Below are 21,484 nucleotides of genomic sequence, written 5' to 3'. Positions count from 1 at the left end.
GCAGGAGATAAAGAAACAAATCTGGATACAGTCCGTGCGGCAAGTGGAATCTTGAAGATTTTTGATACAGTTCAAACTGAGTTCCCTGGTAATCAGGTGATTACGGAGAAAGAAAAGGAATTTGTGACCTCTCCAGAAAGAGTGATATCATTGCGAAGTCCTATTGAGACGGGTGCTCCATCCCTTAACAGGCCAAATCTAGAAGAACTGGACAAGCCAACAGATAATGAGCAGGAGATGACGGAGGAGGAGTTGAAAGAATTTGAGGAACAATATGCCAGCGTACAACTTGAAATGGATGAGGAAATGTTAGACAATGATGACCTGCTTGATGAAACTAGGGTGGAAGAGACGATGGTGGAAGAGACGATGGCTCCAGAATATCAAACCGCAGGTACTAAAAACTTGGAGAAACAACACGAAGATGGAAGAGTCTTAGGAGGAGAGGGAAAAGAGAAAAGAGAACAAAGTAGGAACAACCTACCTCCAAGAAGGATGTCGGAACAGGGCAGGAGGATGCAAAAGAACCCTCTCCCCCCGGCAAACTTAAATAAGCGCAGGGGTACGCGAAGCCCAGACACAAAAGGTTTAGCTGCATCCAGGAAGCTTGCGAATAGAGGTCGAGCATCACCAAAAGGCAAGCTGGCCAAACAGGGGCGTCTCTTCATGACGAAAGACCCAGGCTCAAAGGTGGTCCCTCGTGTTGAGGTGTATCCTTCGGTTACCAAAGGCCGAAAATCTACTGCTGCATCAGGTTCGGTGGGGTCCCAGAAACCACCCAGTACTCAGATATGAGTGCAATCGCCTGGAACTGTCAGGGGGCCGGAGCCTACCTGACCAAGCAACACCTCCGGGAGTTGCATCGCTGTTTTAAACCTAGCTTTCTTTTTCTTTCAGAAACAAAAAACAATTTTTCTTTTATGCAAGACTTTAAGTTTGAATTTGGTTATGATAAATTGTTCACCGTGGACCCTGTTGGTAGGGGCGGTGGATTGGCTTTGTTTTACATGGAGGACTCTGCGGTGGATATTATTTTCTATAATGATCGTATGATTGATATAAAAGCGCAGATAGACGGACAGGAAGTGTTTATCACGTTCTTGTATGGAGATCCGGTGGTGGAATACCGTGAGTATGTATGGGAAAGGTTGCTGCGGATGAGTGCAAACAGGACAGGAGCATGGCTCTTGATGGGGGATTTCAATGAGATCACAAGCAATTTGGAGAAAAGAGGGGGGCGAAAACGACCAGAAAGCTCTTTCCTGCCGTTTAAAAACATGCTTGCAGGGTGCGGGATGATTGAGTTTCCATCTAAAGGGAACATTTTTTCATGGGCAGGAAGAACCAGAGCAGGACGGGTGCAATGTAGGCTGGACAGAGCCGTCGGAAATGAAGATTGGCATAATGTATTTTCCCACACTTATGTGGAGTATTTGTTGCGCTGGGGATCTGACCACCGGCCCATCTTAGCGAGGTTTCAAAACAGAGGGGCTCGCGGAAAAAGAAACTTTCGTTTCGACCGTAACTGGTTTGGTAAAGAAGGTTTCATCGACACTGTTAAGGGAGAATGGGAGGCACTAAAGATGGAACCCGACCTGGAGCTTTATGACAAAATCTGTAGGACTCGCAGGTCCATCTCAAGGTGGAAGAAACGGAATCCCACCAACAGCGCAAAGCTTATTGAAAGCTTAAAGCAAAAACTAGATCAAGTGCAAAACGACGAGATGATCTCAAGCGAAGAAGAACTGGAATTGAAGTGGAAACTCTGTGAAGCATATAGGGAAGAGGAGCTTTATTGGAAGCAGAAAAGTCGAGTTATATGGCTGCGAGAAGGAGATAGGAACACAAGATATTTTCATGCGAAGACCAAACAAAGACGAGCACGCAACAGAATTACTCGCCTGAGAAACTCGATGAATCAATGGGTTTACAAAGAGGACGATATAGAGGCAGTCGCTGTTGACTATTTCCAGACGTTGTTCACTACGACAAACCCAGACACCATTGAAGAATCCCTCCGGTTTATTACCGCGACAGTCTCAGAGGACATGAATCAGAATCTACTTCGTATCCCTCAAGATGAGGAGATTAAAAATGCTACTTTTGCGATTAACCCGGAGAAGGCGCCTGGTCCAGACGGCATGACTAGCCTCTTTTACCAACGCTTTTGGAGCTCGGTTGGGAAGGATGTCTGCAATATGGTCAGGGGTTTCTTTGATACGGGGGAGCTTGATGAGAGACTAAACATGACTAATATATGTCTAATACCAAAGACTGAAAGACCGGAGGCGATGACTGAATTTAGGCCGATCAGTCTCTGCAATGTGGGATATAAGATCATCTCAAAAATCTTATCATCTAGGCTGAAAAGTATCCTGCCGAAGATCATTTCAGAGACGCAATCTGCGTTTGTGGCAGAGAGGCTCATCACTGATAATATCCTTGTGGCCCAAGAAATGTTTCACGCGCTTCGTACAAATCCTAGCTGCAAAGGGAAGTTCGTGGCGATCAAAACTGATATGAGTAAAGCTTACGATCGCGTAGAATGGAGGTTTATGGAAGCCCTACTTCTAAAATTTGGCTTCGATCATATATGGGTGGCAAGGATAATGAAATGCATTACCTCCGTCTCGTACCAAGTCTTGATAAACGGAGAGGCCAAAGGGAGGATCGTGCCGTCCCGGGGTCTCCGACAGGGCGATCCGCTGTCTCCGTTCCTATTTATTTTATGCACGGAAGTTCTGATCTCGCATATAAAACAAGCGGAGAGAGATCAAACTATTACGGGTATCAAGATTGCTAGAGGGAGCCCCGCCATCTCTCATTTACTCTTCGCCGATGACAGCCTCTTCTTCTGCAAAGCGGAGCAATCTCAATGCAGGGAACTGGTTCGCATCATTGACGTCTATGGGAAAGCCTCAGGACAACAACTGAACAAGTCTAAATCTTCAGTTCTGTTCGGTTCTAAGGTCATAGCGTCCACAAAAACCGATCTGAAAAGATCACTCAATATTAACAACGAAGGAGGAATGGGAATGTACCTGGGAATGCCGGAAAAGATTTGTGGATCAAAGAAACAAGTTTTTTCTTTCGTTCAAGAGAGGATGAATGGAAAGATCAACTCTTGGTCAGGTAAACTATTATCAAAGGGTGGTAAAGAGGTGCAAATCAAATCAGTGGCCCAGTCAGTACCGACTTATGTGATGTCGTGTTACTTGATACCTTTAGAGATCTGTAACAAACTATCCGCCGCAGTGGCGCGTTTCTGGTGGAGTACAAGCAATAACAATCGGGGGATGCATTGGGTGGCATGGGACAAAATCTGTGTACCAGTAGAGGAAGGAGGCTTGGGCTTCCGAGATTTCCGAGATTTCAACCTGGCCCTTCTCGCTAAACAAGTATGGCGTCTGCTTACACATCCCGAGTCCCTTCTAGCAAGAGTTCTTAAAGGTAGATACTACAGACACTCGAATCCACTTGTAATAGGTAAAGCAAATTCCCCATCTTTTGGGTGGAACAGCTTGATGGCAGCTAGACCGATTCTCATCGGTGGAATCAAGAGGACGATAGGAACAGGGGCAGACACGAAAGTTTGGGAAGACGCATGGATCCCTACGGAACCTGCTCGCGCGGCGAAACCAAAGACAGTGATCATGGATACTGATCTTAAAGTCCACCACCTTATTGATGTCGACAAGGCTGAATGGAATGTTGGCGTTATAAATGAATTTATTGCTGCCGATGATGTATCTCGTATTCTCACACTTAGGATCAGCAAAACGGGACGCAAGGACGGCTACAGCTGGAAGCATACAAAGTCGGGGGTATACACAGTGAGGTCTGGGTACACCATTGCAGTTGAACAACGGAAAAAGCTGCGTGGGGACATAAGCCTGGGACCGAGTTGCAATGGTTTAAAGAAGAAGGTTTGGAGACTTAAGGCGCCGCGGAAAATCAAGCATTTTCTGTGGCAAGCTCTGTCTGGATATGTCGCCTCAGCGAGCAAGCTAAAAGAAAGACATTGCGGTAACGACTCGGTCTGTCAACGCTGTGGTGCGGAGAATGAAACGATTAACCATATCATCTTTGAATGCCCGCCAGCGATTCAAAGTTGGGCATTATCGACAGTCCCGACGTCTCCGGGGGTCTTCCCGAGTTCCTCAATCTTTGTTAACTTTGATATGCTACTGAATTTGCAAACAGATCCTAGCAGAGCTGAGAGCACGGCCTTCTTTCCATGGTTGATCTGGTACTTATGGAAGGCACGAAACGATAAATGTTTTAATAACAAGGATACATCACCTGTGGATACCCTGCAACTAGCGGTTTCGGAAGCTACAACATGGAAGCTAGCGCAGATCCTGCCGGACATCTTGGAAGCAGCAGACGACGGGAATGAGAGGATAGCGGAAGTGGAGGAACAAGAAAGGGTGGGACGATGGAGATGCCAGCTCGACGCGTCTTGGGTCCTAGAAGATACTGGAGTGGGGCTGAGTTTTATTGTGTTCGATGGCGACATGGAGGTAATGCGAGGGCAAAGGAAACTAATCAACGTCCCATCCCCACTACATGCGGAAGCGGAGAGTTTAGTGTGGGCTATGGAGGAGCTTAGTAGCCGTGGGTTCCAGCAGGTACGCTTGGAATCAGACTGTCAACAGCTGGTACACATCATCAACTTCTCTAAGAAGTGGCCAGCACTTGATCCAGAGCTTGATGCCATTGAGGCACTGAGAACTTCTTTTATTTCCTTTTCGCTGAGTTTTATACCTCGTTCTTTGAACTTCCGTGCGGATGCTCTTGCAAAAGAGGCCCGATCACGTGATTTACACTACATGTTGGTTGACAGTATGGTCTCTATTCCGCTAGCTCACGAGGCTAGTACGATAGGACCGGTTTAAGTTTGAAATAAAGCTTTTGATGACAAAAAAAAAAAAAAAAAAAAAATTAAACTTCTGTTACTTTCACTAACTATTAATATACTATACTTGTATTAATTAATCTGCACTACGCGTGAAACTATTTTAATTTTTAAATATTAATTATATAGTTATTTTTTTGGACTTTGTTACGTATTTTCTTAGAAAAAAAAACAGAAAACTTTACATTTTTCAAATAAATGTTTGATGTAGTTTTCTATTTCTTTTTTGTAAATTAACCAGAGCTTTCTTACTTCCCAACTCTGGTTCTTGATTGATGATAGATTCAATATCATCTGGTTGCTGATTCAATAGCTGCATTGCCTTGACCCTTGAGACGACCAAACTGTATTGAAGAGGATGAAGTCTTTTAGCCCAAATTAGTGATACTCTGAAGGCCAACCAATGAAAACCCCATAATGCTAATTTGTTTGATTAGATCCACTATGACGGTCCATGTCCTCTTATAAATCCATCCAAAATTGGAGCCCATAAAGATTGTATGTTATTGTTTAATCTCTTGATCCAGTAAACATTGTTGAATGAAAATTTAGATTCAGAGAAGGCGATGTCTCTTGAAGAATTCTTGTTTCTCCATATCAGACAATCATGAGAGCATGATTATTGGGGATCCTTGGTCTTGGGTCCTTAATACACATATATTTGTATGTATATATTATATATGCGTATATATTTGCGGGCTAAGGACTTTACGGAAACCCAAACCGAAAGTTCCTTAATTAAGGAACTTTCGGTTTGGGTTTTCGTAAAGTCCTTAGCCCGCAAATATATACGCATATATAATATATACATACAAATATATGTGTATTAAGGACCCAAGACCAAGGACCCCCAATAATCATGCTACTATGCCTTCTTACCATACGGGCGTCTGATGAAAGCGTAACGTCTACTTCTCTATGCAAATTTATTATCAGAGGTTCAATGTATATGGAAGATACACTAATTTTTATAAAAGAGACCAAAGGCCAACTTTATTTTTAAAGTTTATAATACAGACAGATTCGGAGTAATGTGTTATAGGAATACAAGTTCACCTCTTTTACAATGGAAACTTTGTACATTTTCCAACACATGACCGAGATTAAATATACAAAGCATGAGCGGTGGGAGAAAGATCTCTCCAAGCTGAACCTGTCTGTAAAGATCTTTTTAACTAATGTATATGGAATCTTTCTAAACAAAAGATTCTCTGTAGGAAACTTTGGTTTTGGATTTTCATGTACTCTCTTTCTCTCGTTTTTATTTTTATTTCCGAAGATTGAGAAGCTCAAAACTTCTCAATTGATCTTCACAAACGTTTTTTGAAGAAGCGGTTGCACGAGAAAAAGACAAAGTTTTGGATTCATATCTAGCTTGGATTCTCGAGAGACGGATATTACCAAAAATATGTAGATATATATTAACAACTTTTATTATTTAAAATTTAGAACATTTTTATTTTATAAATTATAATTATATTTAGAAAATTCTATTTTCTAAATTAATAAATTTATTTATTAAACTATATTTATATGAATATATAGGGTTAGATTTTGTTTTTAGAATTGGAGCCAAATATATTTATTGATTTCAGTCACATACATGAACAAAACAATCATCTTTAAGCCACTAACATGTTTGTTGCATCCATATACGTATGATTTGGGAAAAACGCTTAAATTTGTAGCCTTTTAAATACGCTCCGCTTAGTTCAGACCTGATAAGCCATTAGATTTTCTGCCACGTCATGTACGGTAATAATCATACGTTCAACCAGCAGACGCTGCCACGTTAAACGACCAATGATGTTTGGTATAGCAGAACCCGAAGAAAATGGCCTCGTCACCAATTCTCACCACGTCACTTCCGCAAAAACAGTTGACCACTTCCTCCTCCTCCGCCGCTGGATTCCGCCTTCCGCCGCCTGAGAAACTCGCAGTTCTACTCGACAAATCTGAATCAGTGGATTTAGTCAAGCAAATCCACGCGGCTATTCTCCGCCGCAACCTCTTCCTCCATCCTTACCACCCTGTTCTAAACCTCAAGCTCCACCGTGCATACGCTTCCCACGGAAAGATTCACCACTCGTTGTCTCTAATTCACCAGACGATCGATCCCGACTTGTTCCTATTCTCCGCCGCGATCAACACCGCCTCCACTAACGGCCTCCGTGACCAAGCTTTCCTTCTTTACTTTCAGTTGCTATCTTCTGAAACCGTCCCCAACGAGTTTACTTTCTCGTCGATTTTGAAATCATGCTCGACTCAGTCTGTAAAAGCGGTCCACACACATGTGCTCAAGTTCGGATTGGGGCTAGATCCTTACGTGGCGACTGGTCTCGTCGACGTTTACGCAAGAGGAGGAGGAGATGTAGTTTCTGCGCAGAAGGTGTTCGATAGAATGCCTGAGAGAAGCATCGTTTCCTCCACGGCTATGATCACCTGCTACGCGAAGCAAGGGAACGTTGAGGCTGCGAGGGCTTTGTTCGAAAGAGTGCCTGAGACTGAGAGAGACATTGTTTCTTGGAACGTGATGATCGATGGATACGCTCAACATGGCTTTCCCTGCGAAGCTCTGATGCTTTTCCGGGAACTGTTGGCCAAAGGAGAGCCTAAACCTGATGAAATAACAGTCGTGGCGACTCTTTCGGCTTGTTCGCAGATCGGCGCGCTTGAATCCGGGCGTTGGATCCATGTTTTCATCAAGAGAAGTCGCATCAGGGTCAATGTTAAAGTATGCACGGCTTTGATTGATATGTATAGCAAATGTGGGAGCTTGGAAGAGGCTGTTTCAGTGTTTAACGATGCTCCGAGGAAGGATGTCGTTGCCTGGAATGCGATGATTGCTGGATACGCAGTGCATGGGTATAGCCAAGACGCGTTGAGGTTGTTTGATGAGATGCAGGGAACCGCAGGGCTGCAGCCAACGGATATAACTTTCGTAGCAACACTACAGGCTTGTGCTCATGCTGGTTTGGTAGAGGAAGGTGTCAGAATGTTTGAGTCAATGGGACAGGAGTATGGTATTAAACCCAAGATCGAACATTACGGATGTTTGGTCAGTCTCCTCGGTCGTGCTGGTCGGTTAAAGCAGGCTTATGAGATCATAAAGAACATGGAAATGGAGGCTGATTCCGTTATATGGAGTTCTCTTTTAGGAAGCTGTAAACTTCATGGAGATTTCGTGTTAGGCAAGGAAATTGCAGAGTATCTCATTAGGCGGAACATCACAAACTCGGGAATTTATGTTCTTCTTTCGAATATGTATGCATCTGTGAGTGATTATGAAGGCGTGGCGAAAGTGAGGAGCTTGATGAAGGAGAAAACAATAGTGAAAGAGCCAGGAGTAAGCGCCATAGAAGTCGATGATAGAGTTCATGAATTCCGAGCGGGAGATAGAAACCATCTGCAAAGCAAGGAGATTTACACAATGGTGAGAAAGATGAGCGAAAGGATCAAGTCTTGTGGTTACGTGCCAGACACAGACGCGGTGTTGCAAGATCTCGAAGAGACAGAGAAAGAGGAGTCTCTAGAGGTTCACAGCGAGAGGCTAGCCATTGCGTATGGTCTGATTAGTACTAAACCAGGAAGTCCCTTGAGGATATTCAAGAACCTGCGAGTGTGTTCGGATTGTCATACGGTGACAAAACTGATATCGAAGATCACAGGAAGGAAAATTGTCATGAGAGATCGGAATAGGTTCCATCATTTCGTGGATGGTTCTTGTTCTTGTGGCGATTTCTGGTAAAACCAAACGCTACGCTACACGAAAAGGAGCCAATGTTGTCTTAATGTATCTGGCATTTAGTCTCAATGTCTCCATCGTAAATAGATTGTGAATAGCTCCTCCTCTAATACTGAGACTCCTATTAATCTTGAAGTGGATTAAATCTAAAGTAATTATGAATATTACGTTGCAGCGGTCCTTGCAAGAGACGAACAGACCAGATCTTATCTGACTGGAGCAAAAAAGGAAAGGCAGGCATATGGAGCAGATCTTGTACCGCATAATATGTGAAAGATATTGTCACTATATCCTCGGAGAAGTCTGCATTCTCGTATATGTATGTTTGTAGAGTAGTGAAAAATGAAGTTAGCTAGAAAATTTAGATAGAAGAGAGTTATTTTTATTCAGAAAAGGAGTAACATTCTAAAACCTCTACAAAACCAGTCACATTTGCGTACATTATTATTACTCTTTTTTTTATTACTATTTAACTTCCTTTTACAGTAGAGGTTCACAGGGTAAGCTCTTAAGCATCAGCCTTCCTTGGCCTGCCGTAGCTAGCTGGGCCACTGCTGTGGGTCAAAGTGGTCTCGATCGTGTTGAACTTAACCCTTCTTGCTTCTTCGAGTGAGATTTGGTACCCATTGGATATGACCTCTAATGGTAAACCTCTCAAGACCGAGGTTCGTCCAGCAAGTGTGTTGATCTGTGCGTTTGCGTTTGTCTTGAACTCGATCCACCGGAACTGTTCGCTTGTTGCGCGTTTCACCACGGAGAAACCTTGTGGTATGGAAAGTAGCTGTCCTTGAGAGACTTGTCCGTCGAACACTCTGTCACCGTTGTCGTTAACCACCTGCACATGGGCTTCCCCGTCTGTCACGTAGAGAACCGCGTTTGCGTTTGCGTTCCACTGTGGAAGCACCATCGCGTTCTACATCCAACACATGAACTTTCAGTAGTCATGTTTAAATGAAGAAACGGACATATTAAAGCGAACCGAAAACATAAACTATGGTTACAGAATTAATATGGTACTCGATCGCCACACTGATTAACCAGAATAAACATAACCAAACTTTTTTAAATAGACAATATTTTGGCTGTACTTACTTGACGAATAGATCCACGGAGGGCTGAGAGACGAAGGAAGCGAAGGATGGGGAGATCGTAGCTGTTGAGAGTGCTGATGTAACCGAGCTGTGGCTTGTATACGTCAGCATTAGATGGATCATCGAGGTTATCGGTGCACCTCGCGCTGCATATGGTCTCTTCTAAACCGTTAACTTCCTCCTGCGGTCTCTGACTCCTCAAAGGCGGCCTAATGACACTGAATGGGCCTTGGACTCGGATAATGTTTCCACGGTTGTCTTCCTGGTTCTGAAGTTGCTGCGCTGTCCTAACATCTATCTTAAAAGCTTTAGCAAGAACCTCTGGTGTGAAGCCATTAAGGATGTTCTTTTGTGGCTGTTGCTCTCGTCCTTCTATCCATACTTGGCCTTGTGGGTTGTTTCCGGCTAAGTAAAATGGCTACAGATAAAACAGAAAACCATATTTTTGTTATTCTGTAATTATATAAAAAGTTATATGATTGCTTTTGAGGTTTTTGTTTATTTATATACCCTTGGGTTGCGGTCGAGCTGGTTCTGGTGGCTGGCTAAATCGAGGACGGAAACGATAACAAGTGGTTGGTTTCCATCGTTGTAGAACCATTGGGCTACACCGGGATGTGTAGCGATGGTGTCCCCGGTCCTTATGTGCTCCACTTTCTGGTGCATATCACGGAAGCCCTGGCCTTGACCCTGTTGGCCCTGGCCCTGTTGTCCCTGGCCTTGACCCTGCTGGCCTTGGCCCTGACCTTGTTGTCCCTGGCCCTGGCCTTCTCCGAAGGGGCTACCACCGCCTGGTTGGAACACTGATGAGTCCTGGAATGTCTCGGCGCATCCAGGGACCACTCTCCCCATAAGACCTTGTCCTATAATGTAACAAACCAAAAAAACAATGTTACATGCGTAGTTCTGTAAACATCGACCATATATTTAGGTTATAAATTAAACAAAAAAAAATTATAATATATTTGATCAAAACCTTAGCACGAGTATAGTGATATACTTACTACAACACTTTTCTCAAAAGACTGAACCTTAAAGATCACGAGTTTGAATCTCGATACTCAAATAGTATCAAAATCAGATTGACGTACCTTTAGCCACGAAGGAGAGCTTCGCGGTGCTAAAGAAAGAGGGCAAGTAGAGACCCTTAGACTCGATGATGTAACGTACGAAGGAGACACCAGAGCAACGTAGCTGAGGAGCGTGGTGGTCCCACACCTCGATGCGACCAGCCTCAGCCTTAAGTACGTGTGACGGCTCCAGTGCATTGAGCTGGTCTAGCTGACACTCGTTTGGAAACTGTTGAGCTGTAGAGCCATGGAGAAAGATCAAAAGTGCTAAGGAAAAAGAGAGAAGAGATGAGAGCCGAGCCATTTTCTCTTTACTTAGTTGTTGTGGTTTTTCTGGTTTTAAAGCTGCGTTAGATGAAGCTATTTATAGTGAACTTATTTATATAGATGTTTATAAAGTTTTTTGAGGATAAATTGAATGAGATAAGAACCAGGTATATAGAGTCGACTATGTACAATCTACACTTCATTTGAGTTGCTATCTTTATGTCTTCTTCTGAAAATTTAATTTGGCTTCACGTTGTAAGAAAACACATATTAACGAAGGGAGTTTGACACATCTCAATTTGCATGGCTTATTGAACTGCATGTCTTTACACATCAACTTTGAGATAGGCATATGTAATAGGACAAAATCTATATTTCTTGTATATACTGATTTGTTTGTCAAGATATATATAAAAATTGTCTTATACTTTACATTTGATCAGTATGACAAATTTACAATGACATCACTATAGCAATTACGTTTGAAACGAATTGCTCCTGCAATTTGGTTAAGATGATAGTTTTACTAATGTTAGTAACAAACAAAGATTTCTAGTAATATTATTAGACAAAAAAATATGCAAAAGATTGTAAATTTGATTCTAGACATGTTTTGATTAGATCGTAGTATAACGGTCACACTCGAACTGGAGAAATGTTAAAGTTTCGAATGACTGATTAATCATGGACATGCAAATGATTAAAGTTAACAAAAATGGTAACTATAAGAAGAAAATCGAGAGATGTAGCGACACAAAACAGATGACTCTGAGACACACGTGACATGAGAGATGTGTCGGACGCGACGAGCCGTGCTTTCATCATATTCCACCGCCATGACGAGTGTACGGCTGCATGCTGCTCACAGTCCCTTTGGAATTTCATTCCATTTTTCCTTTTTTCATAAATACGAATTTGTAACTTTTTTATTTCTAACACTTCGATTACTTCTTTTCCTAAACAACAAACTGTTTTTGATTTATATGCAAATTTAATTATTTCATTAAATCATCATTTTCTCTACCAACCCACACAATAAACAGTAAATAACTAAATCACAAAAACTATTTTGTCAAACTCATATATACAAATGAAATCAAAATTTAAGCTCGAAATTAAAAATAAATAGAAAATAGTCCAAACTAATAAAATTTACCAAAGATTGATCGCTAATTTTTCTTGGCTATGTTTTGGTTTCTTTAAATTTTAATAAAGATAAACCAGGCTTAGTTCTAATAAAATAAGTGGTATTTTTGAAAAGAATTATTTGTTATGGTTTTGATATTTAGCATTCCCAAAACTACGTTTCCAGCGATTTTATATAAACAAAATATTATTATTTTTTTGCTAACAAAAAATGTATTTAAAGGTCCAAAATAATAAAAAGCAAAAATATTCCAAATATTGAACAGATATCATACAGATAATTCGTTTGTGTGCTACTTTTTTGGCCGCCCTTGTTCAACACGGTTTGTCACGGTTGATCAAATATTGTCTTTTTACATTTAAAAAAAACAGTTGATCAAATACAATAAAATAAAAGTTTATTGGCGAGATAGCCTAGCCATATTTTTGAATGTGAAATTAAGTGATAGCCATATTTGAGTGTGAAATTAAGTGAATGATACTGATTTTCACATAATTAAATGTCATATTTTTTATACACAATTTATCCGGTTATGCCTCTTCAAGTAGCAAGTTGTCAGTTGCATTTTGTAAAATGGCACATGAATATTATTCCAAATGAAAGAAGAAGGAACCATTAACATATACATTTATTGATCACATACATATTTGCGTAATGTGCTATTTCATATCACCGACCGAAGTAGTATATGATTATAATTTCATCTACAACCCCTAAATACTAAACATATCCCAACTCCGATCTCTAGTTTCACACCAACTCCTAAATACTAAATCTTACTCTTTACTCAGTACACTCTAAACCCATATAAAAACCATAAAACCAAATATAAATCCAAAATCCAAATAGAATGAACCAAAAAAAACATAGTACATATTAGTGAAACTATGAAATATCTATGATTGCATGGAATAAGTTAATGCTAACTTCAACCATACCTTCTTACCTTATAAATATTAAATCTTAAACTCTAATCACTAAACTCTAAATCTAAATAAAATAGAACAAAATAAATAATATAGTACATATTGGTAATATTATGAAATGTTTATGATTGCATGGAAAAAAATAATTCTGACTTCAATCATACCCTTCATCTTCTAAATATTAAACCCTAAACTATAGTCAATAAACCGTAACCCAAATATGAACTCTAAACCCTAATAACAAATTTTAAAAGGTATATAATATTATGTAATATTAAACTATACAATATAGATCATAGTATGACTTTTACAAATTTAAAAACATATAACAATAGTTAGAACTTAATAAAATTACAAACTATATATCTAAATAAAATAGAGCATTTTTTTAATAACCGTAAAAATGAGTGAGACATGATAAAATAGTATAGTAAAAAAAATTATGTGATTCTAAAAATACCACAAGTTACTTTGCGCACAGTTAATAATTAAGAATCGCTTAATCTTTTATTTTATTTCCTCAAGGTTGCACGGATTGGCTCTGGAGACAAAAACAGTATTATTACGTAGTGGAATGTATGTATAGAAAAGATAAAGCATTTTGCTATGTACCCAATTATGTTTTTTCTTGTCATACAGCTTAATTTCCCATAAAATAAAGAGCCCTAAAACAAATTGTTATGCTGATAGAATAAAATATTATCTGTTTATCCTTGTAGTTGGAGGTCTTCCACTCCCACGACATGCCGACTTGTTAATCCCAGGCTGTCACTTAGCGAGCCTTGCGCTTTTATCCGTCCATTCATTTTCTTCTTTTACAACATACAACAATACAAACACATACACCACATACTTGCGGTCTACGCGTGTATTTTTTTTTTCGCGTGTATGTATACGTTCAGTATTTTGGGTATAGATAGATATGCATGATGCAAATAAATCTTAACTACAAAGCTGACATGGAATGGGCCAGATAACAAAATAAGGATTTGGTCTAATCAATTAAAAAGCAAATAAAACTAAAATAAACAAAAAAGTATGTTTTCATAACGTGTTTTCCATATATTTATTTGTTTAAAATCTTAAATTTTTCTGTTACAAAAAAAAATCTTAACTTTTTTACAAACATGTTGTTCTTAAATCTTACTACACTTTCTTCTTCTTCAACGTGTATCACAACCCCAACATACAGTTTTATAGGTAACTAGGGGTTTGCCCGCCCTACGGGCGGATTAGTTTACACTAAAACTATTATTTATTAACTATTTTAATTTTATAGTAGAAATATAAAACATTAAGAGTTAGATTTAGGATTTTGCGTATAGAAACATTTTAAACCTTAAATTTCAAATTCAGCATATATTAAAAATAAGATTATGTTTGGTAGAGGATACACTAATAAAAAGAGTTGAGTAGTATATTTGAAGAAAATATAAGAAAACATATATATATATAAATGACGAATTTATTAAAGTAAAAATCTGTACTGAGAAAAGGAACATGATCAAAATGAAAAAGATGGACCTCTGCGTGAAGAACATTAGTTTTTTACTTTATATTAGACTCGTTGTTGTTGTGTAACTATATAAAGTAAAATATGAAAATATGTATTAGAGCCTTGACAAAAAAATATGTATTAGAGAAAAAAAATATGTATTATAGGTCACATAAGTTGTATAACAACTGTGCTCTAATGGTAGCTGGTTTTCTCTCAAAAACCCAAAAAGGTCAAAGATTTGAAGAATGAAGATTAAACAAAACTTACCAAACTTGTAACTGTTGTTACAAATAAAACAGAGACATTTGAAATAGTCCTCACAACTAATGATGATGAGACATTGGTTTTTCTTTTACATTTTAAACTTAAACCTTCTAAAGATTCAACTGCCTTCTTGCACCTATGAATCACTGAATCCTGTTTCACTTGCAGCCTTCTCTGTAGTTCAAGATTACAAACATTAGCAGCCACAACGGTAAATGTTCCAAAGACGCTGATGTGGGTATTGTGTATGTGCCTACACATTTCTCATGTTGATGTTTAGGCTATTTCTCATTCATGTCTCTTGACACCAGCATTTCCCTTTTACATCATCGCAACATATTCTCCATACTCAAACATCCATCCTGCATTTTGGGTAACCATAACAGCTCGAAAAGACAAACATCAGTGAAATACATGTCAAGAGGCAAATCTTTAAATTGTCTTTATTGATTTCTTTGATTACATCTTGAAGAAAAACATTGGTCATCCATGTTGAACATTCGAAAAATATGTGCGCCAGATTCAGCTTTCTATGTGCGATCATCAAGAGCCCCTGAAAAAAATTAGCCTCCCAAATCAAATCATGGGATTTTAAGTAACATTTTTTTTAGTTTGTATGCTTAACAAAAAGGCATTTGCGATGTAAAGAAAGCAATACCTTCAACTGTTTTTCCTTGATTGCAGAAAGCATTTCCTCTTCTCTCTTTAGCATTTCCAACAGATCAATAGCCTGCAACAAAGCTTAATCATCAGAAAAAGCTATATCCTGTGATAGAACATACAATTCCAATAAATGATTTTTAGACAAACCTTACAAATGGCCCAATTAATCGTGGAGACACCTGCAAATAAAACATGCATAAAGATCATATTAGTTTTTTTTTTAACTTCATCATGGAGAAGAAGCCTAAGTCCGATTAGTATCCCATCTTCAAATAAGTAGTTGTTGATATATATTTTCATTTTAATTAGCGAATAATGATGAATCAAAAACAAATTCTTAACAAATACCTACTTAAAAGGTGAATAGTATCAGTATTAATAATATCTGTTTTCTGTATTTGTCAGTACCATCAATTATTCATATCAACAAAACCTAAAGAGCTCCGTATGTAATGTCGATTAGGTGAAGCAAATAGCTATTGATGAATCTGAAAATTTGAAGCGGTTTGGTTCTCGTAACGTCAAACCCACTGATTAAAAAAACAAAAGGTAAGATAAGGAGGACAAACTTTTCATTAATCAAGAGCATGACCACCGTCTGCCTGCGGAGAACAACCGGACTTCAAATCTGACAGCAGGAGAGGAGATGAGAGGTCAACATTGTTGCAGGTTAATTGAATGGAAGAGATTTGATCACAGCATCCTCATTATTTATAGTGTATATATCTCTAAAGTTTTTTTAGGTAGAAAAAGAAAAAATTAAATGTAACGTAGAGGAAGGGGTTGGTATAGAAATTAATGGAGAATCTTAATTACAATCGTTTCATGTTCGAACTTTTCGTGTTGTGGGCAGTCTGTTCGTGGTCTCTGACAAACGGTGGGACTTAGGGTTTAGGCCCATTTTTTACTCTACGATTTAAAAAATAAACAACAAAAGCCCAAACCATATCAATTCGTAATGACGTGGATCAAACCTGCAATCTGATTGGCTAGAATTTCCCATCCGACGTGGACAGGCTTAAAACACTCTATTTGTTCCTTTTAGTATAGAGTAGATTATTTTATCTCAGTTATATTATTATTATTTCTTCTGTTTTATGATTTTAGTTTTTTTTTCATGATATCAAATAATTTTTTTATGATATGAAATATTGTTCGCTCCCATCTTTTAATTTGTCTTTTTGACCAAAAAAAAACTTTTAATTTGTTTCAAGATACTTATTTCCAAGGCCGACCCTGATGCATGATGCATTATTTAATTCACAGTAGTATCCAGTGGCGGAAGTAGCATGTTGTGAGGGGTGTCAAATGACCCATGTGGATTTTTGAAAAAAAAAAATTTACATGTATTTTGAAGTTAATAACTAAGAAAAGGTTACAAATTTTAGCTATTGACCCATATGTTATATGCTTATAATATAATTGACCCCTCTAGAAAGTCTGGCCGGCTCCGCCACTGGTAGTATCTATAGTTCACCATAGACGAACCTAGTAATCTCTATATAGATTATCTAGTTTAGAAATCTACAGCTACAACACATGGTTTAGTTAATTGTCATTTTCTCAAAATTAAGTCTGAATTCTGCATATATACTAAAAGCAGTAATCTTTTTCTAGTTTAGAAATACTAAATTTTTGCCAATAACAAAAGCGTTTCATTATTAAATTCAATTATAATAATAGTCTAATACTAATTAATTGTAATATATTCGAGTATAATAAATTATCAAGTCATACTTCTCTGTAAGACAACTAAGTACACCCAACCATTAGTTAGTCGTGGGTATTGGTTAGTCTCGGTTGCTACCCTAAAACCATTTCCAATAATTGGTTTCAATGTTTCCTTTAAAATTGAACTATTTTCAAAATTTTCTAAAGGAAAAAGGAAGTAATATTTTTTCTAAGAGAAATTTCAGAGATAGCCATTTTTTATTTTATTTTTTTCAGTAAAAGAACCAATAAGAAAGAAAATGATCAAAAGAAGTTTTTTCATTCTTTGATTCTTCCTAAATGGAATCAAAAAAATTTGAAAACAATATTTTCATGCTCAATGTTAACCTTTTGAAGTGAATTTTCTCTACTACCTTCAAATGGTATTTCAAGATCACGAATATCCTTGATTTTCATATTATGTATAATTATACAAATATCAATTATACTATGTATCACATATATATTTTTCTAAAAGCAAACTAACTATTTCCCAATTGAAAATCGTGACTAGAAAGCTTCAAAAGCATGTTTCATACCCAAATTTAGCAAAAAAAAAAGCATGTTTCATATCTATATGGCATACTTTTAATATATGACTTTGTATATTTATTATTTTAAATTAATTAGATGAAAGTAATAATATAAAATTTAAAATTAGTTAGATAATTTTAACACAGGTCATTTATTTAAGAAAAATAAGAAAAATTAAAATTAAAGACCAGTTTATCATTAAAATTATTTTTTGCGAAAGTATTTTTTTTAAATTTGAAATAAGAAACACAATACCATTAGCCCACTTGAACAAAAATTTTATAAAATGAAACAAAAAATGAAAAATGAGACGATATCAAAGATCTAAATATTTATAATATACATTAATGGTAAAAGAAAAAAGAAAAAACATTTCGTTGTTAATTAACTATATAAAAATGTTTTTGTATTTTGAAAAATATTTTTAATATTAATATATATATTACATTTATCGGGGAAAACAACTCTATACAAATTTGATGTGAGTTGTGTTTGTTATTTATGGTAAAGCTAGGAGTCATCACAAGTTTAAACATCTCTTATAACCCTCACATCTTAATTTAATATCTACTTTTCAAAAATATGCATATTCTGATCACAACGAATCATACATAGCTGTTTAAGAGAAAAAATAACTATATTGAATAGTAAATTCATAATCATATATACGATTGTGTAAAGAATCAGATTTTTGTCGGCAAATGATAACTTATGCCAATACCATCTCATTACAACCAGACCACAACTCATAGGTAAACATTTTTTCTCATCCATATAAAATCATATAACTCTCGACCTCTGCTTCCCATTAAACTCAAAACTTCAAACGCAATGGCAACCATTCATCTAACTTTAGCTCCTCTCCTCATCCTCGCCGCTGTCTTCCTCTCCACGGAGATAACTGCTCAGCCCGCCGCTCCAGCTCCTGGTCCTGCCGCTCCGACCAACATCACGGCGATCCTTGAAAAAGGCGGTCAATTCGCTACTTTTATCCATCTTTTAAACACAACACGAGTCGGAGACCAAATCAACATCCAAGTCAACAGCTCATCAGAAGGCATGACCGTGTTTGCACCAACAGACAACGCTTTCCAAAACCTTAAACCAGGAACCCTAAACAAACTAAGCTACGAGGACCAAGTGAAACTCATTCTTTACCATGTTAGTCCCAAGTTCTACACATTGGATGATCTTCTCTCCGTGAGTAACCCGGTAAGGACTCAAGCTTCAGGACGAGACGGCGCGGTTTATGGACTTAATTTCACCAGTCAAGGGAACCAAGTCAACGTATCAACCGGTTTCGTTGAAACACGTGTCAGTAATGCATTAAGAAAAGAACGTCCTCTTGCGGTTTACGTGGTGGACATGGTATTGTTGCCGGAAGAGATGTTTGGAGAAAACAAGGTCTCGCCAGCGGCACCTGGTCCAAAATCAAATTCTCCTGATGTCTCCGATGACCAAGAGAAAGCAGGGGCTCCATCGGATAAGTCTGGCTCCGGTGAGATGAAGGCTGGATTAGGGTTGGCTCTTGGACTTGTTTTCTTATGTTTGAAACTCGTCGTTTGATTTGGGTTTCTATATGTTCTTTTTCTTAATTTGTTTTTATATATTTTATTTTATTGTGGATTGTTATAAAAGAAATTTTGTTGGATATGATGCATGGATTGAAAACTGAAATAAGAGGTTATATTTCAAATTGTGCGTATATGATTATAGAACTTTTGCTGTTAATTTGATCTTAAAATCGAAAGAAAATCGTTCCAATTAAATTGATTTGAAAACAGAGTAAAACAAAACGAGAAGAATCTCACAGTTCATAACAAACGACTCCTGAACATTATTATGTTTAGAACTTTAAGTGTCACCAATAAAAGAATAATAAGAACGAAAAGAAAAAAAAAAAAAAAAAAGGAAAGAGTTGAAAGAAAACAAAATGATAGTAACGAAGATTGTTCATTTCCTAATTTAATAAAAATATTTTTTGTTCTATAATATTTTAAGTTAGAAAAATGAAAAGAAACAAGAAAAAATGTTTTTTTCTTAACAATAACTATCTATAAAAGAATTATGTCTGCATGTGTAGGCAAAATTCCTAGTAAAAAAAATACAATATATTTAGTGTTGTGGGTAAAATTAGTTACTACAACCTATATGTACTGTTATAAACTTAATTAATTGGAAATTTGAATCTGTTTCAAAACAGAGGCAAGACATAAAACATAAATATTCGTGTAGCGTATTTGCTAGAGACATCTTCAAGTAATTATTACCACCATCTTCATCTTATGATTTGCATATAGATTATGCTTTTACGAGCCAAAATATAATTTATAAGCAAAGAGTCCATAAAATGTAGATCAAGGAGACGTCAAAAAAAAAAAAAACGTAGATCAAGGTGGATGCCAGAAAGGAAAAAACTATGGAACAAAGTGGGCCAAAGTTTTAGCGTTTTGATAAGTTCAGATATTTTATAGGCCAAAGTGGGCCAAAATTATATTTTTTTATTCCATTATTCACGAATGCATATATAACGTCAATTTCTTATTTAGTGATCACTCAATGATCGAACAGTAAGAAAAAATTAGTTATCATCACTTCAACCATGAGAAGTATGTTCAAAATATCCAAAAAAGGTCTAAATACAATGTAAATATTCTAAGTTCTATGCATTTAGGCATCAGCATCATATAGACCTAGAAAACATTAATTAGAATATTATGATGGTAAAATGAAATTGTTTATTATGTCTTTGAGAATTAACAACCACATTTATACAGATAACTCATTAACTCTACATGTCTTTCTTCCAGGAAAAATATAGAAATATTTTTCTCAATTACCATTAATTAATAGATAATCTGAATCTTTATCAACTTTGTGGAAAAGTTTGGAGACGACTTTATCTTTTTGTTACTTTTACGGCCCATGAAAGAGAATCTTTTGTTAAGGTCCATTACAATTTTTCACAGGAAGTTGCATGGAAAAGGCAACAGCGAATACATAACCTGTAATTGAACGATTATAGACACAGTTTTTGTTGTATAGACTGTTTTAGCTGTGATTGGTTGTGTTTATTCGCTTGATTACTAACTGGAGGAGACGAGGAGTTATTTATTTGAAAAGGACATGTAACTTTGAGATTTAAGGATATTTTTTTACCAAAAGATTTATGGTTCTTGTTATAATGTTTTAGCTAAAAACATAAATAAACGTCGGTTAATAGTTTATGTAGCACGAATTTATCATCAATTCTAGTACGAAATAGTCTATGTGTCATGAACTCTAGTGCCAACAATATTTCACAGACCATATAAATTATTTTACATAGCATATGATCGAAAATTCATGGAGTCCACAAAAATAAGAGCAGCTTATCCGATTCATGTATTAAAACACATACATATAGTTGATTCTTAATTATCATCACTCGTAATCATTGGTCTACATATATAACTTTTAGCATGCATTGCTATCGATTTTAATAAGCTTTTTAGTAGTATGTATACAGTGATGGATATGTATAACGTTGGTAATAGAAAAGGCAAAAAAAGCAAAATATTTCTGTCTTCTAATATTTGTCCATAGTGATTGACTAAACGTATTGGATTGATCAAATTGGGAGTAAAAACAATAAACCATTATCATTCACTA

The 21,484-nt window shown here is 37.2% G+C and overlaps 4 protein-coding genes across 7 annotated transcripts; 2 read left to right on the top strand and 2 right to left on the bottom strand.

Annotated features, from left to right (window-relative positions):
- The first annotated feature begins 6,582 nt into the window (after positions 1 to 6,582).
- Positions 6,583 to 9,131, top strand: LOC106410434 (pentatricopeptide repeat-containing protein ELI1, chloroplastic). Of its 2 annotated transcripts, XM_013850924.3 has the most exons (2): positions 6,583 to 8,662; positions 8,839 to 9,131. In XM_013850924.3, the coding sequence occupies exons 1-2, from the start codon at positions 6,753 to 6,755 to the stop codon at positions 8,927 to 8,929; spliced, it is 2,001 nt and encodes a 666-aa protein (XP_013706378.2). In that variant the 5' UTR covers positions 6,583 to 6,752; the 3' UTR covers positions 8,930 to 9,131. The 2 variants fall into 2 exon arrangements, with proteins under 2 accessions (XP_013706378.2, XP_048637427.1); XM_048781470.1 differs by having other exon boundaries at positions 6,589 to 9,131.
- On the bottom strand, positions 9,028 to 11,277 carry LOC106410435 (cruciferin BnC1-like). Its single transcript, XM_013850926.2, has 4 exons — positions 10,846 to 11,277; positions 10,265 to 10,617; positions 9,756 to 10,172; positions 9,028 to 9,576 (listed from the first exon to the last, which is right to left on the bottom strand). Exons 1-4 carry the CDS (start codon positions 11,126 to 11,128, stop codon positions 9,172 to 9,174), a joined length of 1,458 nt encoding a protein of 485 aa, XP_013706380.2. The 5' UTR covers positions 11,129 to 11,277; the 3' UTR covers positions 9,028 to 9,171.
- A 3,620-nt stretch (positions 11,278 to 14,897) lies between these two features.
- LOC106410438 lies at positions 14,898 to 16,426 on the bottom strand. Of its 3 annotated transcripts, XR_001282311.3 has the most exons (6): positions 16,159 to 16,426; positions 15,737 to 15,768; positions 15,585 to 15,656; positions 15,390 to 15,479; positions 15,184 to 15,288; positions 14,898 to 15,100 (listed from the first exon to the last, which is right to left on the bottom strand). XR_001282311.3 is itself a non-coding variant. In XM_013850930.3 (5 exons), the coding sequence occupies exons 1-5, from the start codon at positions 16,163 to 16,165 to the stop codon at positions 15,253 to 15,255; spliced, it is 237 nt and encodes a 78-aa protein (XP_013706384.1). In that variant the 5' UTR covers positions 16,166 to 16,426; the 3' UTR covers positions 14,898 to 15,252. The 3 variants fall into 3 exon arrangements, 2 of the variants coding, with proteins under 2 accessions (XP_013706384.1, XP_013706383.1); XM_013850930.3 differs by having other exon boundaries at positions 14,898 to 15,288; XM_013850929.3 differs by having other exon boundaries at positions 14,898 to 15,479.
- A 2,049-nt stretch (positions 16,427 to 18,475) lies between these two features.
- Positions 18,476 to 19,486, top strand: LOC106410436 (fasciclin-like arabinogalactan protein 9). The gene has a single exon (XM_048781471.1). The coding sequence runs from the start codon at positions 18,665 to 18,667 to the stop codon at positions 19,397 to 19,399; it is 735 nt and encodes a 244-aa protein (XP_048637428.1). The 5' UTR covers positions 18,476 to 18,664; the 3' UTR covers positions 19,400 to 19,486.
- The last annotated feature ends 1,998 nt before the right edge of the window (positions 19,487 to 21,484 follow it).

Source organism: Brassica napus, chromosome A6, assembly GCF_020379485.1.
Source record: "Brassica napus cultivar Da-Ae chromosome A6, Da-Ae, whole genome shotgun sequence".
Classification (NCBI taxonomy): Eukaryota; Viridiplantae; Streptophyta; class Magnoliopsida; order Brassicales; family Brassicaceae; genus Brassica; species Brassica napus.
Note: the sequence above shows the minus strand (reverse complement) of the source record. Positions and strands in the feature narration are given on the sequence as shown.

What these genes read in the sequence shown, in the direction of transcription:
- LOC106410434 (XM_013850924.3), top strand. Translation starts at nt 6,753, where the DNA reads ATGGCCTCGTCACCAATTCTCACCACGTCACTTCCGCAAAAACAGTTG. An exon ending in TGTTCTTGTGGCGATTTCTG is followed by an intron (nt 8,663 to 8,838) that starts GTAAAACCAAAC and finishes ATTACGTTGCAG; the next exon opens with CGGTCCTTGCAAGAGACGAA.
- LOC106410435 (XM_013850926.2), bottom strand. Translation starts at nt 11,128, where the DNA reads ATGGCTCGGCTCTCATCTCTTCTCTCTTTTTCCTTAGCACTTTTGATC. An exon ending in GCTCTCCTTCGTGGCTAAAG is followed by an intron (nt 10,618 to 10,845) that starts GTACGTCAATCT and finishes GTTACATTATAG; the next exon opens with GACAAGGTCTTATGGGGAGA. An exon ending in TCCGTGGATCTATTCGTCAA is followed by an intron (nt 9,577 to 9,755) that starts GTAAGTACAGCC and finishes TGTTGGATGTAG; the next exon opens with AACGCGATGGTGCTTCCACA.
- LOC106410438 (XM_013850929.3), bottom strand. An exon ending in TTAATTGGGCCATTTGTAAG is followed by an intron (nt 15,657 to 15,736) that starts GTTTGTCTAAAA and finishes GCTTTGTTGCAG; the next exon opens with GCTATTGATCTGTTGGAAAT. An exon ending in TCAAGGAAAAACAGTTGAAG is followed by an intron (nt 15,480 to 15,584) that starts GTATTGCTTTCT and finishes AATTTTTTTCAG; the next exon opens with GGGCTCTTGATGATCGCACA.
- LOC106410436 (XM_048781471.1), top strand. Translation starts at nt 18,665, where the DNA reads ATGGCAACCATTCATCTAACTTTAGCTCCTCTCCTCATCCTCGCCGCT.